Source organism: Pleuronectes platessa, chromosome 13 (assembly GCF_947347685.1).
Source record: "Pleuronectes platessa chromosome 13, fPlePla1.1, whole genome shotgun sequence".
NCBI classification, from domain to species: Eukaryota; Metazoa; Chordata; class Actinopteri; order Pleuronectiformes; family Pleuronectidae; genus Pleuronectes; species Pleuronectes platessa.
This window is the reverse complement of record NC_070638.1, coordinates 19,390,191-19,410,023: the sequence shown is the minus strand read 5'-3', so window position 1 is coordinate 19,410,023 and position 19,833 is coordinate 19,390,191. Positions and strand designations below refer to the sequence as shown.

General features: G+C 42.1%; 1 protein-coding gene across 3 annotated transcripts in view; it reads left to right on the top strand.

Moving 5' to 3' along the window:
- slc6a9 (solute carrier family 6 member 9) overlaps nucleotides 1-14,889 on the top strand; it is a 56,349-nt gene extending 41,460 nt beyond the window's left edge. For all 3 annotated transcript variants that reach the window (XM_053437135.1, XM_053437134.1, XM_053437136.1), the window contains 9 exons: nucleotides 1,964-2,096; nucleotides 2,405-2,539; nucleotides 2,640-2,743; nucleotides 5,227-5,464; nucleotides 6,092-6,226; nucleotides 6,305-6,404; nucleotides 7,037-7,137; nucleotides 8,027-8,197; nucleotides 9,387-14,889. In XM_053437135.1, coding sequence (XP_053293110.1) covers nucleotides 1,964-2,096; nucleotides 2,405-2,539; nucleotides 2,640-2,743; nucleotides 5,227-5,464; nucleotides 6,092-6,226; nucleotides 6,305-6,404; nucleotides 7,037-7,137; nucleotides 8,027-8,197; nucleotides 9,387-9,647 — 1,378 coding nt within the window. In that variant the 3' untranslated portion in view covers nucleotides 9,648-14,889. The remainder of the gene's footprint in view (nucleotides 1-1,963; nucleotides 2,097-2,404; nucleotides 2,540-2,639; nucleotides 2,744-5,226; nucleotides 5,465-6,091; nucleotides 6,227-6,304; nucleotides 6,405-7,036; nucleotides 7,138-8,026; nucleotides 8,198-9,386) is intronic.
- The last annotated feature ends 4,944 nt before the right edge of the window (nucleotides 14,890-19,833 follow it).

Below are 19,833 nucleotides of genomic sequence, written 5' to 3'. Positions count from 1 at the left end.
TCCGGTGCTTGAGTGGTGAAACATTCAATTATTGCACCAAAAAATAGAGCAGCATTTTGGAAGATATGAGTTTATGGGAGCTGAATATATGTCTCTGCCTGTGTGTGTGTGTGTGTGTGTGTGTGTGTGTGTGTAGGCAGATTAACAATCATCAGACCAGCATATTTGTATTGTTATAAGAAACTGTGGAGTCTTATGACCTGTGGCAAATAGCTCTTGACGAGTCTGTCAGTCTTGCGCCGCATGCTGCTGTAGAGTTTGCCAGAGGGTGCAGAAGGTGGAACAGTCCATGGTTGGGGTGGGTTGAGTCTCTGACTGTCTTGGTGGCTCTGCTAAAGCAGTGTGTCCGGTGTCGATCCTATATAGATGGGAGGGAGGTTCTGAGGATTTTCCCTGCCATCCTCACCACTCTCTGGAGGGACTTCTGATCCGAGCCGGAGCAGCTGTCAAACCAGACTGAGAGGCTGCCGGTCAGGATGCTCTCTATAGTGCCTCTGTAGAAAGTTGTGAGTGAAGTGAAGCTGTGGTGCCCTCTTGACAAGGGAAGTGTTGCTTGTAGTCCATGTCAGGTCTTCCGTGAGGTGCATCCCCAGGAAGAATGGTGCTTCTCACTGATTCCACAGCATTGCCATGAATCTTAAGTGGAGTATGGATCGTGTGCTTCCTCCTGAAGTCAACAGTGATCTCCTTCATCTTGTTGACATTCAGTGACAGGTTAGTGTCACACCAGACAACGAGTTGGTTAACTTCCTCTCTGTAGGGTGAGTCGTCATCGATGCTGATGAAGCCCACCACTGTTGTGTCATCTGCGAACTTGATGATGTGGTTCAAATTGTTCTTGGCACGACAGTTGTGGGTCATCAAGGTGAACAACAGAGGGCTCAGAACACAACCCTGAGGGACCCCAGTTTTCAGGATGTTGGTCTCAGAGGTGGTTTTTCTGACTCGTACTGTCTGGGCCTTCATGAACAAAAATGACAAATGTGTATATTTGCATAAAAGTGAACTCCCAAAACCAAAATGAAAGCAAATAATCCCCAAAAGCCTAATTTTCATAGTTTATAGCATTGAATGTGCATTTAGTTTTTCCCAAGTTATGCAACTAACCTCATTGGACTGTCCTGTCGGCCGTCTCCTTCGAAACCCAGGTCCAAACAGACAGATAAGCTTACCTCAAACATGACCCTTGTTTGCAGAAAGCGTTTAAATATTTGAACTAGATTCGACTGAAAGCGCAGCAGCTTTTGAGGAATTTGCAGCGAAAGGCAGGAGGTTTGCCATATTACGTCTCCATTTACTGGAAGCTGTCTGCGGGCCCTTAGACGATTGTTAGAAGTTATAAAAGCTAAAGAATGCGCCACAAAGTATTGAAGCTGAAGTCTCCTATAAAATGAGTAGAGCTTTTACAATTACCCACATTGTTCACAATGATATATTCAATTATTATTGTGTTTGCACTAACATTGCAAAAACACGTCGAGAAAAATAGCTGAGGCAGATATAAAGATGTGTAGGAGGTTTAGTAATTATCCTCATGGCATGCATATAAAGTATAATGTTTTTCAGGGTCACTTTCCAGAAGTCAGTTTTTCATAGCAACACAGGCCACATAAAAGCCGTTGAATAACTTTACACTGAATGTGTTTGGTCACTCCTGTAACACCTGCAACACTTTTATCGCCTCAAGCAAAGACAAATTTCAGGGGAAAAGGCAGAGTCGTTGCCAGTAATGAAAATTCCAAGGCCCGGAGGCCATCCTTGAAGTATTACATGTTTCTGCTGGAGAATGAAATGTTTGCAACGCCGGGTGGAGTGAAAAGTGTAAAGCTAGACCTCCTTTTTAGCGTTTTTTTTCTTCAAATTTTCCTCTCGCTGAAATGGAAAACCTAAGCCTTGTTAATACAAATTATTTAAATATCTGTATTGTCTTTAATATCTAATAATGTATGTTTCTGTCTCTCAGACACTATGTGTTGGACATCTCTGATGGTATTGGAACCTTTGGAGAGGTCCGTCTCCCCATCCTGGGCTGTCTGGCTGTGTCCTGGTTTGTCGTCTTTCTGTGTCTCATCAAGGGTGTAAAATCCTCTGGAAAGGTCAGCGTCTCGCACGCACGCACGCAAGCACACACACACACACACACAAACACACACACACACACTATCCCTGGGAGGCCAACCTAGCCCATACCCCACATTTACCTTCATGATTTGATGCCTTACCTGAACCCAAACCTTGGTGCCCATCGGCTACTGTCTGTCAACTAATTGGCCTCTTGGGGCATCGGCCAATATTTCTCAGCTTCCGGTGTAGATATCGAATGTTGTTGTTGTGGAAACCACAAATTCCAATTGACTTCACCACCTTGTCTTGGGGCTGTGTGTGTGTTTGTGTGCGTATCCAGGTGGTGTACTTCACAGCCACATTCCCCTATTTGGTTTTGACCATCCTGTTCATCCGTGGCATCACCCTGGATGGAGCCATCAACGGCATCAAGTACTACCTGACTCCGCAGTGGCACAAGGTTCTTGACGCAAAGGTAACACTCACAGAGACACAGGGATTAATCAACTGGAAGTAGAAACTGCTCTTTCTCTAACTTTGCACTGCCTTTGACTGTGTGTGGGTTTGTTTCGCAGGTGTGGGGAGATGCTGCCTCACAGATCTTCTACTCTCTGGGCTGTGCCTGGGGTGGGCTCATTACCATGGCTTCTTACAACAAGTTCCACAACAACTGTTTCAGGTTGGTACAGACTTATTGAACAGCGTCTTTGGAAATACCTATTTGCTTTCTTGCAGAGTTAGATGAGAAGATCTATATCATTCTCGTGACTCTATGGCAAAGCTAGATTAATGTGTTAGCCAACTTAGCTTATAAGTTCCGTAAAGTTGACCTTTGCAGCTCATCCAGAATGCAGCAGCTCGACTGGTTTTTAACCAACCTTAATTCACTCACACTACTCCGTTCCTCCGCTCCCTTCACTGGCTACCAGTGGCTGCCCGCATCCGGTTCAAAACACAAGTTCTTGCCTACCATGCTGTGAACAGATCAGGTCCAGTCTACATCCAGGACATGGTCAAACGTTACACCCCAGCTCGTTCACTCCGCTCTGCTTCGGCTAATCGACCTGTTGCTCCCTCACTGCGAGCTAGACACTGATCAAAATCCCAACTGTTTGCTGTCCTGGCTCCTAAATGGTGGAATGAGCTCCCCATCGACATCCGGAAACAGCTATCCTCGCTTTGTCTGAAGGTTGACAAATCAGCTTATCAGCACCTCATTAAGGGACATGATATAACTGGATTGTTAAATTCCTACAAATATCAAATGTTTTACATTTTGAAAGGCATCTGGAGATTTCTACAGTGTCTCACTCAAACTAAAACTCAGAATTAAAATTCTGGTTGTCCGATTTAGTGTGCCAGTGTCTGGCTGCTGTCGCCTGTGCGAGTACGACTGAGCTCATTTTGCATCAGGCTCTGTTGCGAAGCAGTGTCTCAGCAACAGACCGGCATCCCATTATTTCCACTAATCATAGAGACTAGATGTGGGTAGTGAGGAGGCGTCGGAGGTGAGGTGAGTCAGGAGGAGGAAAAGGGATAGAATTACCAATATTGAGAATCGACTAGAAGCTCGACTGAAAAGACAAGCGGAGAGAAGGAGACAAGTTGTTGAAAGGTGTGCTGGCTGTATGCCCCCCCCCCCCCTATGAGTCAGGGCTGATGGAGAAAGTGACCCGAAAAGGATCAAATACTCAGGAGCCAACTTCTAGGCTACAGGTCTGAAAGGAGAAGAGACATGGAGGGAGAAGTTGAGATAAGGTGGGACAGGAGGAGGGACAGAGATAGTATATATTTGGACACGTGTTAAGGGGCTGGTCGCGCTGAACGGACAGGAAGCCAAGGAGAGGGTTGAGACAGAGTAAAGGGGGGGAAAGGGAGGAGATAAGGAGACGAGGAGTTGTCACTCACTCTCCTGAGCTTGTCCACACATCATGCTGACAGAGGGAGGGAGGGTGTTTAGGGTTGGGGGGGGGGGTCGCAGATATAATTTGTTCCTCTGCCAGCGGCTTGGAGTTTTAGCTATCAGCGCCCACAGCTGCCCGGCGGCCTAATCAGCTCACGGGCTCCACAGCTCCGTCCCCGAGGAGTCGCTCTGTGCGCTCCTGCAACACCACCAGTCGGTGCATATGCAGAAGTGCACGTCAGGGAACGGGGGAAGGGACCGTGCAGGGGGACGGACAGCAACGTTATCAGAGTCGTCCTCCGTGATCAGGTCTGATGGGAAATATGAGGAGACGAAACAAGCGTAGCCGCATGGTTCCCCTGTTAGATGTGAACAAAGTCCAAGTGAGAGGTAGAGACAGAGTGAAGATCAGAGGTGCTCTAAACACATCCTCCCGCTGAAACAGGTGCAGCCCAGAGCCAGGGCAACACATTCAAAAGATAAGTATAGAAGGTGCTTATAGAAAAATGCTGCATCGCTATTGAAAATGAAAAAGCTTTCCCCTGCTTTCTACACATATATCACAGCAATTATCTGGCACTTTACAGACCTTGGGTAGATTAGTTGCCTTTTAAAGGAATATTTCATGGATTTACACAATGCAAGATTTTGGTCGTAAAATGAAAAATAGATTTTCTAGACAGTTGTCTGTAGGATAGAGTTGCTCTCATTACAGCTGCTGTGTTACGAATTAGACAACAGACTTTTTTATTTATGTAATCTCGTCAAGAACAATTATTTACCATAACATACTGTAGATACACTGTATGAATAAGTGTGTGTGTGTGTGTATGTATATGTAGATAGTTGTTAATAGCGAAGTGTTTTCTGGACCCAAAACTCCTACAAAAAGTATTACTGTCTGACAAAAGAAACAAATCGGAAATGAGTCAACAGCAAACTGTGTGTGGTTGTGTGTGTGTGTGCGTGTGCGTGTGCGTGTGTGTTAGTAGTTTGATTATTACTTCAACATTTTTCTTGACATTCCAACTTTATTCTCAATATGCAACTAAAACCCATCTGATTTAATTTGATGTTTTACATTTTTTCTTGACATTTTGACTTCATTTTCGTAATGCAAGAAAGGAAGAATAATCCTTTTCTTATGTGTTTCTTATGTGATGGCCTAATACTCTCGCCTGTTATAAACACAACCCACAGTGTTTTGAGGACGTATGATTACCATTCACCACGTTTCTTTGTCTCTTTGCCACACACAGAGACAGCATCATCATCAGCATAACCAACTGTGCCACCAGTGTGTACGCCGGCTTTGTCATTTTCTCCATCCTGGGCTTCATGGCCCACCACCTGAACGTGCCCGTGTCCGAGGTGGCTGACCACGGCCCAGGCCTGGCTTTTGTGGCCTACCCAGAAGCCCTCACTCTGCTCCCCATCTCACCGCTCTGGTCGCTGCTCTTCTTCTTCATGCTCATCCTCCTGGGACTGGGGACTCAGGTGAGCTATTTCATTTCAGTTTGTTTTATTTCAACTTTTTATGAAATCTGTTATTTCCTGTGAGTAAGTGATGATTAAATACTGTCTCTGCATGAACTGATAACATCTTGTCTTAGGACATGTCATTCTTTCAGAGCACAGATTACAGCACATAGTACTCTACATTTAATGTATATCTTTATTTGAAAATAAAGTTATTTTTTAAAGCGCAGAATATAAGTGAAGTTTCCCTGCACCTTTCTCCTGTCCTAAGTTGACCCCTTGAAATATTCCTTTAGGGTCAAGGAATAGTGAAATGATTTAGACTTTCCCGAACACACCCTGTGTCTCAGTGGGCGTTCATAGTCAGAAGGTGTTTTAACATATTTGCTCTTGGTCATGCTACAAAAGCTTATTTTTGAATGTTACAAAGTGAATATCCTCAGATGACACTTGCAGAATATTTGCTTTTTTAAGATTAAGATCCTCATCCCTCAATAATGTTATCAGCATCAGCTCTGTAATGAGTGAGTCAAGGTTGATTGCACAGAAAAACAACTACTCAAGTCTAAATATTCTTTTATGGCATGTAAGAGGAATTTTGAGCTCTCACGTTAAACCTTACATTTCTCACCCCTGTTCTCTCAGTTCTGTTTGCTGGAGACCCTGGTGACGGCCATCGTCGATGAGATTGGCACCGACTGGATCATGAGGAACAAGACTGTGGTCACGCTGTCAGTGGCCATAGTTGGATTCTTACTGGGAGTGCCACTAACGACACAGGTAAGTCCCACTCACACCGATCCAGCTCGTGTTCATTTCATAGAGATGCACCTTTTAACTCTTGTTTTCTGTGTGCAGGCAGGAATCTACTGGCTGCTACTGATGGACAACTACGCTGCCAGTTTCTCTCTGGTCATCATCTCCTGCATCATGTGCATCTGTGTCATGTATATTTATGGTGAGGAGTGAAACAGACTGAGTGTAGGGTTTTGTTGTGTGCAGAGGCAGATCTGGGGGTGGATCCGGGGGGCACTGGCCCAAGCTGAAATCTGATTGGCCTCTGAATTGCACCTGTCTTTGACAAAACTACTCACTTACTGACTATAAATATGACTATTCGAATGCAGGTTTATTAGACAAATTATTTGCCTCTCTATGTAAATTGTGGCCCCTCTATGGCCCATAATTTAGAAAAATCACATTATTGTAAACATTAAACACATGAGGCCCAGTCGTTTTTAATTCTCTTATCTCTGTGGATAGGGGTTCATACCTTGACATGATGACCCCGCACAGAGAAATAGAATCAGCTGTCAGAACATCAGCAGTTAATGTCAGTGTGTCTTAGTTGAGCAAGAATGAAATTCTCCGACTCCTCGTCAGTACATGAATTCTGCAAATTAACTTGTTAACTCACCATTATACACCCACATTCCTTGTGCCACAGGCAGATGTACTGATTCCTAGAGGCCTAAGGACATGTATTCAGTATGCAAGATTAGACAGAAACCTTCTTTCTTCTCTTGCGTCTCCTTTTCCTTTTGTACCTAGAATTTACAGAATTTACTAACCCCTTGTTTTTCGCCGCAGGTCACAGGAACTATTTCAGAGATGTTGAAATGATGCTGGGTTTCCCTCCTCCTCTCTTCTTCAGGGTCTGCTGGAGATTCGTCTCCCCCATGATCATCTCTGTATGTCAACACACACACGCACACAAACACACACACAGCAAACACACTCTCTGATCTGAGCCCACAGTCACATTGATGGAACCTGTGATTCTCACTGTTTCAGTCCCGTAAAGCTACATTGTGCCCTTGAAATAGATTGGGATGTCGTTGCAGGACAGACACCATGCACTGGTTTTAAAGGAGTGCGAGGTTCCAAACTTTAGCTGAGTTGCTGACACATTGTTCGGGACGTGGCCTATATTTCAGCTGCCATCACCACTAATCTGTTTGGCTGCTGTTTGGCCTTGTTTCCAATATAAACCTCTAAAAGCAAAATCTTTTTGAGTGGGAAATGGACACATGCAGCCGCTATCAATGGTATTTCCCAAGCAGGCGCATTAGTCCACTAAGCTGCTGGGCAAACCAAGAAATTCATTGTTGTGGATTACTGGTCAGACTTCAGGCACTTTTGTTCTCTCTTTCATTTCACCACACAGATTAATGCCCTGCTCTCCAGGGCCTCTGCTAGAACTGTGACCAAGCTGCTGCTGGCGAGACTCAGGATTTATAATTATATTTATCTGCTGCTTGTAAATAAAAGCAAGCATGTAATGTGTTGCTGGCTGCTGTTATTTGACCTGTATAGACTAAAGTTCGTCAAAACATAGTCAGTTGTACAGGAACTTTTTTACTTTGAGAGTAGCAACAACATACATTTTTTACACAAACTGTGAATAGGATGGGGCCACATGCTGAATTGTCGCTATTTTTATTGATATTTGTATGCCTTTGCCAAAAACTGTTTAAAGATGATCAATATAAATGTTCACGTATTTTGCAAGATGCTTTGAATTCATCACCGTCTACTCTGCTCAGTCTCTCTCTCTCGCTCTCTCCTTTGCTCTTGTAGTTCATCCTGATCTTCACAGTGATCCAGTACAAACCGATCACCTACAACAACTATGAGTACCCCGGCTGGTCCCTGGCTATTGGCTTCTGCATGGCTATGTCCTCGGTGATCTGCATTCCCGTCTATGCCCTCTTCAAGATCTCCAGGTCCCCAGGAGCCACCTTCAGAGAGGTACCGCCCCCTTCCACTCAATGTCCAATCAGAGAGTTGCCTGAGCACTCCTCACTTTGATGAACATTTCAATCCTTTGATGATTAGCTGGACAATATGTTGTCAAGTAATGCAAGCAGTATGATGGCTACACAGATATGTCTATGAATTTAAATCCAACTATATAGTATATACTGTATATAAATACATTTACTCAAATATGCATAAACAAAGTGTAGAGTCCAGATTTTACTGATTTATTTATTAAAATCTTTATATCCATGATCACATAACTCGGAGCACAAATAGAACAATGGCGCACAGCAAGGCTGCAAGGACTTTCCTCAAAAAATTATGAAATAACCTTTGGTTTGTCTGATTTGAACTATTTTAAACATACGTGGGCGGTTTGCATCAAACTCTGGCAGACACTTTTCTCTGTAATTGATAATGCTTTCATTCAAACTAAATCTGATATTCATCTCCCAGACAGTTTTCATCACAAAGGTTTCTATCCAGCTCTTTTTATCCTACAATCACCTTCAGGAGTCTGGTGTTATTCACCATCTAAACAAACCTCAGTCAAACGCTTCTTTTCTATCCGGTATACCGACATTTTGTAAATACGTGTAGAGCCCCACCTGCTAATTTTGGTGTAAAAGACGTATGAGTGTGAAGAACAATTTGGAGTGGTGTTACCTACACCAAGGTTTTCGTCATTTGTCCCTAAGCAGGATAACACACCAAAAAATCCTGAACCAACTTGGAGAGGGGGGGGCGAGGAAGATTTTTTTTACAGGGAATAATTCATGGGTGTTGATGAATAAAGATCTGGCATATTTATGGAACAGATATCAATGAGGGACTATTGGGTCTTGGAGGAAGTATGTGCTACATGGTGACACTCTAGTTGTTGAAAGCAATCGAAAAAATGGTTTCAGGTTAAAAGTCCTGTTGACAAACTAAACGCTGAAATAAGACAAACTACTGTAGCATGAGGAGTGAAAGATAAAAGCCGATGAAATGTCAGTTAATGAACACATCTATTGACATTGTCGAGTGTTTATGGAGCTGGTGTTTGATATCCTGAACACTGTACTTCTAACTCAGTCCTTCTGGAATTGTATCATCATCTAAATGACTCCCCAAAGTTTCTCTTCATATTGAAGCTTCTCCAAATGACGTGTTCCTCTTCGTCTCTCTGTCTCAGCGGTTGAAGTTCGCGTGCCGATGTGATCCATCTTGGGGCCCCGCCCTGCAGAAGCACCGGACAGGCCACTACGCTCCCATGGCCTCTGAAGACGCCGTGGATTCCTGTCCCCTCAAGGAGAAGGAAGAGCTGAAGGAGGAGCAGAAAGAGGAGTTGAAGGAGAAGGAGGAGGAGACGGAGAGGAGAGATGACATCAGTCTCACCATTCAGGGGAGCAACGGCTCCACCAACACACAGAACAACCCGAACCCCAGTGTATAGAGGGCCTCCTCCCCCCCTCCCCCCTCCCCCCTCCCCCGACTCTGTCGGCGCCCCATCCATCTCCTCCTTCTCTTCCTCCATTTGTCCTTCCTTCTCCTCCAACCTCACCCCACTTTCCCACAGTCCTCTGTGGGGGAGATCCGATTCGCTGGAGACCTTTACATATTGTAAAGGCTTATTATTTCAATCCTAACCTCTTCTCTATCTGTGTGTCGTCTCAAGATAAGCGAAGAACAAAAAAACGAAAGGAAGAAAAAATTGGGTCATCATCCAAACGATTAGTGTGTGTGTAAGTGTGAGTTTAGAGTTTGCGTGTGTGTGCGTCGTTTGTTTGTGTGTTAATTTGTCCGACAAAAATTGATAATGCAGTTTGTTTCTCCTTTCTCCCTTGTATATGTCACCTGCATATGCAATTGGAGTTATAGTAGATTGTGACGCTGCATGTGTTTGTCGTGTGCATGCAGCAACATAGAGACACACACTGTTCTCCTTTATTCAGTTAGTCAGGTCTGTTTTTCGGGGATCGTGACGTTCAAGCGGCGGTGATTTGGCGGCTGGAGACCTTGTCGTGGTGCTGTAACGTAGCGAAGGAGAGTGAACTGTGCCTGCACTGGCCATTTATAGTGTGATGATGCTGAGGGATGGAAGCAGTCTCAACTTCATGACCAGAAAAGAGACGGAAACACTCGTTCACACACTCTCACACTATTGTACATTTTACAGCACACAGTGACCTCAACCATAGTTGATCTCTGCTTGAGACTAAGCCTCTTTTTTTTTTTTTATGCTGCTCCTTCTTAGCGACTGACACTTACGGCTGTTAGTCCGTGGAAATTTCCTCCATTTTTAACTTTATCTTTTTACTAAAGCTGCTTAAAGGTTGAGAACTCAGAGAAACGTCAGTGAACTTCAACTGTATTGTGACTCACAACACACACACACACACGCACACATACACACACACACATACACGGAGCATATTTGTTCCCAGTTTTTTGTCAGAAGGGATCCCATGGCCATTTCTCAGGGTCCACGCGAAGTTAAACTTAATGGTTTGTAGTCGTTCCTCACCTTTGGAAACCATGTCTCCACTATGGTGGCCTGTTGAGAAACACCTTGCTGTCTGAAAATCCCAACACACACATACACAAAATAGGTTGATGCAACTCTAAATCGAGAAGTGCCATCCCATCTTGAAGTCTTCCAGGCATTCCTTTCTTGGATGAAATGCATCTTGGGATGTGGCCTGTGACGGAGGAACTCGGGCTGGACGAGGTAGCCGGTGAGAGGAATCATAGGTGTGTTGGAGTGTGTGTCTCCCGTGGGTCGTAGCAATCCGCCCCCATTCAGGCATGTTACCAAAAACATTACCTACATGTTACCTGAGTCCATTCACATGTTTTTGGTAACATATGTTCCCAGAGACTGATCTGGTGTCAGCCTCTTACCGTCAGTGGAACCTTTAATGTATTTTACGGACACTTGTTTTTAAACGCTCTGAGCCAAGCTGTGCTGCGACTAATGGAGGAGGCAGTGAGACGCAGCTGGTTTCCAGAAGAACGTAGAATAAAGATCATCGCTGAATTATTGTAGTTTGAAATCTAGCTCATGTAGTATTGTTCTCTCGGTAGACTTCTCCTTTTTACCTCTCGTTATTGTAAAGTAACTTAGTAAATAATTATAAAGACAGCATATGTTTATTTTGTACAAAAAAATAAAAACAACAGAATCATAATTAACCATGTTTACCATTCCTCATCTGTGAATTGATATGTGGTGGTGTTTTTTGGGGAGGGAGGGGGTGATTGGATGAAAGTTATAGTGGTGGGATGACCAAGGTTTATATTGGTATCAGGTGGAGTAAATATATCTTTCTCATCTGGACAGCTTGTTGGTGATTTTTATCTGGTGCCACATGTTTCATCCTCAGATTTCCTGTTGGACTACTGCTCAGGTTGTTGTGAGGGGCAGTTCGCTTGACAAGGGGGGATTGGGGTTCTTGGGAATGCATCAGTATTTCATATGCAGCATATTTATATGTAGGGAGACTTGAAGGAAGAGTTTTCGAACAGTCTACGCTTGTTTGCCATCTTCCTGAGAGCAATATGAGGAGATCGATACCACTCGAATAGCTGGAGCCGGAAGCCGGTTAGCTTAGCTTAGCATGAAGACTGGAAACCGGGGAAAATCAGCTCTAACACTCAATGCACATGATATGTCTTGGTTGTGTTCAAAGTCCACCACTCATCCACTACCCCCCACTGAGACCTCTATTAAGAGGACTATACACTACTCTGCACATTTTCTCTGTGCTTGTACTCATCTCAATGTCGCGGGGTTATGACGTGCATCAAAACAATAATACGGCAAATGGAAAATTCCTTTAATACAAGTTAAAAGTTTATTTTACAGTTAATAGGAGTCCAATGCATTATGGTACATATCAATTGTACAATCAGTCCATTATATAGGGTTTAAATCATTATAAATACAAACTACACATTGGCAAACTCACTATACACTGGACTATGTAGTAAAAAGTGAGTGATGGCCACAGTTCATGTTTTTTTTAAATCGCACAAAAAGAAAATACAGCTGGTTGCCAGGCAACTGGTCCCAGCAAAGGCGTAGTCAAGCACAAAACGTCCATAAAACGGACAATTGTCTCAGAGTATTAGAGAAAAAACCTGCGCAGAGGAAGACGTTGATGTTAAGCACATAAACACAAAGCCTGATGAGCACAGTGGGCATTCTGAAAACAAGCACAAACCTCTACCAGGTTTTCATCAGGCCTTTGTTCAGGAAGGTTTCTCAGATTGTGTCTAATCCAGTAGATGGAGAATCGTAGCTTTGGTCTGTATAGTTCGTCATCGGTTTTAACTGTCAGGTTCTGACTCATCCAATAAGTATTCACACCACACTTGACGTGTGTTGAAATAGTGTTTATTTTTTATTAGAAATACATTGAAACCAGGTGCTCTATTAAAGGTCAGGTTGGTAAATTGTTTCTGAAATTTTTGATCATATTTGTTGAAATCCTCTCCATGTCCCGATAGCCGGTGTCTGCAGCCCTTGCAGGACTGTGATAAACACGATTAAAGGAAATCCTTGACTTACGTACTGGCCTGTCGCTATAGAGACGTACTGTACCTGCCTGTGTTTACCCATCACAAACCAGAGAGGCTAGAGAGACGTACACTGCTAAACCAGTGACGATGGTTAGCGAGGTCCAGCAGTAGTCAGTAAGAGCACGTTCCTGTGTTTTGGGGGTGTAGCATTGACAAGAGCGCTGATGGAAGGGGGTGGGTTGCATATAGCTTTTCCAGGATTACCAACCCTATCTTTAAGAGAATAATCTAAATACATTGGGTTGCTTTTTCTGAAGACGGCATCAGAAATTCAAAGTTGGCCCTTGGAAGCTTGAAAAAGGTGAACATGAACTCGTCATCCTGTTGGGACAGCCTGTAGTTCAGTCCGTTTCCTGTTTGTTCCTGTTTCGTGTGGTCATGCTGTAGTAAGTGAGGCTAGGCCGCCGTGTTAACCATCTCAATATATCCCGACCCTCTCCATCTCTGCTGGCCCCCACATCTCTCCCTCCCTTTGTACAGTAATGTAAAAACAACATATAATTGGACTGTGTGTTTGTGTGCGTGTCTTACCTTTACTTTTGTTATGGGGGATGGATATGTGTTTTTCTGGGGGCGGGTGGGCACTGTTTAATTTTTTTTCCGTTTTTGGTTTGTCATTTTTCTCGTAGCGTGACGTAGACGAAGTCAGGTGTATTGTGAAATCTGTGTGTAGTGGATTAGCTCTTACTGCTGAGCCTGCGCGTAGAGCAGGCGTGTAGTGTCACTATTGATGTCGGTGTACCTCTAATCTATCAGAACTAGCCATGTCCTACTCTGCTAATAATCGACAGTCTTATCGTTAAAGAGAGAAAAACATTTTTGTACTAAAAGAAGAGAAAGAAACTACATGTTTTATCTTTGGATTTTAATCATTGTTTACCCATAGTTGATGACACTACTTTTTTGTTTCGTTTTTGAAGTTGTATTTCGTAGAAGAAAAAATTAAAATGAAGCCAGCTGATACTCAAAGCATTGCCAAACAAAAAGCTTTGGATCGAAACTTGAACTACAGAAGAATGGTTGTTTTACTGTGAGCTCTGGTGTAGACGGCGGCTGCAGCTACATAACGATGCTTCTTTTCTTTTTTATTTCAACAACACTGTTACATGTACTCAAATGAAATATTTTACACAGTGCAGTGCCACCAGTCGCACATTGCTGCTTACCTTTACATAGCCTGTGGCCCTTAAAATGAACAGTTTGGCTTTTATTTCTGTGTAGCTGTTAGAAAATGTTGGAAAATGCGCAAAATCAAAACACCAAAATTACTCTGCAACCAAGACTGAATCAGTATCAGGACCCATGAAGTCACGTTGTCACTCTTGTGCAGCTCTGATGCATAATACCAGAGCATGATATTGTTTTATGTAGACGTTTTAACAAGTTATGTGTATCAGACGAGGGTCGTGTTGCTATTTTAAATTGATCTATTGGGAAAATGAACCACTGATTGTTGTGTTAAGCTACCAAAACAATAATACCGGACTCATTTGGCCCCTTAAAAGAAAAGACTACACACCTGAAGAAGTTCAAATTTGACCCATTTGCTCACTATCACCGAACAACATAACCCAACATGAAAGTCTGGACCACTTTTTGCACACCTTCTCCACTGCACTAAAAAAAGTTTACCTTGTTTCTATTACAGAATGTTACCTCTTGAAGTTCTTACTACTGCTCATATAATAATAATCTCAGCACTTTAAAGAAGTTTTTTCTTTTTTTAAACAAACAAGAAAAGAAACATAATTACAACAATTATTCACATTTTCATTCTGGTGAAAAAAGCAGGTATATGATACATGTCTTCTTTCAGTGGTGTGGGTGAAAGAACCAGGTCCAAGTGTCAGTGGATGGACATGCTGTGTTGTTGCTATGCCAATGTAATTTTTTCTGGGAGGAGAGGAGAAAGAAAAGCACAAGTGAGAAAAAGAGAACACAACTCTTCTGGTACCTTCTGTCATATCTATCTGTCTATCTATCTAACCACGTCTGTTCTTCCTGTTCTTCAACCTTTAGGGCCAAAATCCATTGAAAATGTCTTAGTCCTGTCAGCTGTATATCGTAAAACTGTTGAATTACAAAATGGTAAATAAAATCTATTTTAAAGATCAGTCTGCTGCAGCGTCCTTGTGTTGTGAGACGATTGTTTTATACCTTTTAGATTTATAATTTATCTCATACCTTGATTCCCCTTTGAGTGCCTACTTTATGATATCATACTATATATTTATTTCCCTGTTCATCTGAAACAAGGATAAAAAATGTCATATTATACAAATTTCAGTGTTCGCATTGTTGTCAGTGTTTTTCCTCATAACATATTGAAAACATATTATCATATTCACCTCTTCAAGTAAGTTGGATTGCCTGAACCATCGTACATTTTAGAGCAAGACAATTATTACTGATTTTACAGTTTCTGGCTCTGTGTTGTCTTTTAGTTTTTTTGTGTTTTTGGGGTTCATGTGATAAAAGTCAGAAAGAAGAAAAAACTCAATCCTCTTCTTGCATATTAGAAGCTGAAGTCATTCAGTAAATAAGCATTCCTTGTTTACTGCTTGTGGTTGTGTTCACTCGCCCAAAGGAAGGTCATCTAATGATTGTGTCCTTACACGGGAGAGTCTGCGGAAATGAAGTGAATGGTGACATTAACCTGTAATTTCCTCCAGTGGCCTCGGGCTTCCACTGTTCATCAACAGTTGCATCGTCTCACTTTAAAGTGAAGCAGTCTCTGGAAAGTAAAACATCCAAGTTCCTCCGAGTTTAATAAAAAGCCTTTTAATATATCAAAATGCTTGTAAAACACACATCCAGGCTGAAAGTCTTCAGTCAGGGTGTTGATACATACAAATTAAATACAAACACACACCTGAAAAACTGACATTACTAATATAGAAGACGACCAACCTGGAGAGATGTTGGCCCATGTTGAAAAAATGAATGAATTTATTCATCATTATTTGAGATTTTAGTAGATTATACTTCCTATAATTTCATGCAGATTTTTTACAGCCTCCAACAGCCAGATTGGTTCACCATTAGTTTAATGCAATTGATATACTTTGTAGTTCAAGGTATAGATTTTGAACAGTTTAGAATAGATTTAAACTGTGGGGGAAATATACACATTGCAGATGTGAAAGTCCACCCACACTAAGCAGAGCAGCAGCAGTTTTGTTTAGCCCCACAAGGTGGTGGTAGAGAGACAGTTATTTTTAAATAAAAACAAACAAAGTTTTTACAAATAATGTAGAGAATGTAATATGAACCAAACGTGTTGTACATAAATACCTAATCCTATTCCAATATCTGATTAAACAATCAGTTTTTACAACAGATGAAAATAATCCATCCCGTCCCTCAATTTAAAACAAAAAAAAACAAAAAACAAAAAACATAATCCCTTTCTTTTAAGCAATGATTATTTTAACTTTCTTGGAAAATAGTCCCCAAAAACTTGTATTCAGAAAAGCAAACGATCTTTTTTTTACATCATTATATCCATTGGAATTGATCACAATGGCAACAAGTTTTATATACAAAACAACACATAAATAAACAACATATAACTAGACAGGATCAGTCCAGAGGCCTTGTGGTGGTGCCTTCTCGTCTCTGTCCTGGCTGCATGATGAAGATTCAGATGAAGTCTGTGAGCGCTGATGCAATGATCACATTAGCATGTGGAGTCAGCAGAGGGCAGCATGGCTGTAAATATAAACACTACTCTATATGAAGGGCATCTGTACAATGGGAAGTAGCAGCAAAAAGGAAACAAAATTATCCAGTGAATGCTTTGCAATGTTTTTTCCATCACACACTATGTTCTCAGTGGACAAAAGTTTATATTGAACCTTGTTCCCAATTCCCTTCAATAGTTAGAGGCTTGTTCATACAAATACAGTCCACTGCTGCCTATTGCACCTCACAATACAAAAGTGTTGGAGGTCCTGAATTACCTAGATGCTCTATCACTAAAGTCTTATGTGTCATATGTCTTCTCCAGCCAAGCCATTTTATTACTTGGCCGCAACATCCATCATTGTTACTCCGGGGTTCCAGGATGAAGCTCCGTAATGAACACTGGTATATGTCGATGGCTTGTTAAGGGTTAATGCCACGTACAAAGCACTTGTCATTCTCATTAGTGTGTTGGTTAGAGTTACATAATTCAGTTGGGCTTTATCACTCGCACAATCTCATCAGCTGAAAAAGTCCTGTTTGGGGGGAGTTGCACAGAGAATCACCCTGAGAACGAGGGATTAGGAATCACTTTTCAGACAGTAACACACAGATGATATTCGTGGAGCTGTAACTGTGGTTCATAATCCTCGTATTCTTCCCATACTTCCCTGTGCCCAGTGCAGTGGAGTGGAGCAGCCGGTGGATCAGGGTGGCTGAAGGACATTTCCTAGATTGAAGTCACCCTTCTTTTCTTTTTTGGCAGGAAGCTATTTTTCTGCTTGTGGGACCACTGTTGCATTTTGTTTGAAAGGTGACTCCTCTTCTGGGACGCTGCCCTTTGTCCTCACCTCAAACTGAAACACAGCCACCACTCAGGGTCATAGCCAGCAAGCTAACGGTCCTCCGCTGCATCACAGTTAGTGGGGCTAGTGAGAGAGGGAGAGTAGCTTGTTATTGTTATTCAGATCATCAGACTCCGGCCAGAGATGAATGCATTTACAGAGCGATCCTTCATCCTGATGTCGGCTCATCTTTTTTCAGCGTGTTTTGTTCCGTATCAATAAGCGCAATGTAATATTTAACACAGTGGGCAGGTTTATCATCACAGGCTCTGGCTCACATTCAGGAGACATTAAAGTGCTGACACTTCTTTGATTAGGTCTGAGTATAACATGCACAAGACAAATTTACAGTAAAAAAAAATTACCAGTTATCAGTGATATCGTTTCATCTGTTCACTTATTTGATAGGGACAGTGCTCATTAGTCAACTGACAAATAAATGAGCCGGAGTTAGCTGTATAAGCTAACTATTATCTGTTTACCCTATAGCCCCTTTTTACAAGGCAACCTGCACTAGAGTAAAATAGCCTAGTATCTATGAATAATTCATGTATATTATACAGTGCATATCATCCAAAGTACTGTACAAGAGACTCATGATCAAAACACTTCATCCCATACAAACAAGAAAATAACCCATGATTGCAATACATTCTAAAAATCAAACCACATTATGCAAAACACAAATCCACAGATACACGTCTGAATCCCATAAGATAAAGCAGAATAATTACACATGATATCTTTGAAAGAAAAGTAAAAGCAATTTCAAGTGGTAACGTTAGGCTCTGGAAACATGAGATGGACATTTTGAGCCTAGCCAGTGGCAAAGTCGATCAGGCCGTTGATCCTTGGGTTCAACCTGAAATGTGTAATTTTTTAACAGACATCTGCGGTGCCCAGAGGAGGAATCCTGATGACTTTGGTAATCCCCTCACATCCCACTGACATTTTAAAATGTTCTGCCTCCCACTACTCTCAACTGAGCAAATATAAGAACTCACATGCTAAACTTGATAACTACAAAACTTGACAGAGTCGTGAGCGATTGATCAGTTATTGATTTTGGTCCTGCTTGGCCCCTTCCAACGATCACGGGGGAGGGGGGAGGGATTTACAAAATAATGGAAATGCTATGATTGAGTCAGAGGCTCCCGATCTCAGAACGTAAATATCAAGCAGGAAACGTGAAAATCGTTTCATACAAATCATCTAGTGTGTGCTTTCTGACAATCATTATATCATTACAGATCCATCACTATGTCTGTGGTCACCAATGTTTTTTAAGATAGGTTAAGAGTTGTGAACCAGGCCTTAGTCCCAAATATGAGTCCTGAAAACCCCTGGGTGCTGCACATCCCATAATGCTACCCCATAGCATGTTTGTCAAGACCGTCCTCCCCTGCATTGTCGACACTCCCGTCTTTCAAAGACGCTATACTCAGTTTGTAACGTGGGCCTGTAATCCCAAACCAGGATGACTCGAGTCTGAGAATGCTTTTTTTCTCAGACTTGACATCATAGATCCATTTCCACCAGTTTATCAACTCTCTCCATGACCTGCGGAGGACGCGTTAATGAGTTTCGATATAAATGTCCCCTTTTTAATGTGATGTACTTTATAACAGAACCCAACCCAAATATATAATGGTAGCAACAATGTAAAGTGAAGTAATAGGACCTCTTTGATTGGCTCACTGACATAATGTAACTATCAGTGTCGTCTCTCACCACTACCTGTATCATTCTTTCCCTTTCACAGGCAGATATGAACCTTGTTTGATCATTATGCAGATTTGGCTTTGTTGCCTTAGCTAAACTTAAAGCCTGTCACTCACCCAGTAATTGCTCTGCCACTCTGCTATTCTCTCCAGATTTACAAAAGATAGCAGAACATGTCAGCCGTTAAATTGGAGGAAAATAGTCTCTGGAGCCGGCTAGCAACACAGGCTTTATTAAATTAACCTGGCGTCCCCTTTGTCGCGGTTTTCACAACGTGTCCATCTCCATAGAAATTAGTACACTTATTCTTGTTTCCTAAGGAGTGACTTTGCACTTCCTCTGTAAATTAATGAACAGTGTTTTTGTCAGCTCGTAAGGTTTCCTGAGAACATTGAGGCGGAACTATGTTTCTTGTTGATGCTGCAGTAAGTCTAGGATTTCCAGAGGTGCTCAGATATCAGTGTGCTGATGTCAGAACAGGATGAAATCCACCTCTGAACCAGAATCACATTGACTCATATGAAGATATGAGAGTAAAAAAACTGACTTTCTTTAGTTTTACAACTTTTTATTCATTCCACACATAATCATTTTTAACTTAATTGTCAATATCATTCTCAAGCCAATAATATGACCTCTCTACTCTGATCATAACACTGTTCTGCATTCAATCCTAATTTATATCCATCAGGTCACAAAGTCTATAACAAAACTTTAGGTACCTTTTCTTACTTAGCCTGACTCCTGAGCCAAATCTCCCATAATCCCACAGTTCCTCCCACATAACAAAAATGAAATACTGTGTCT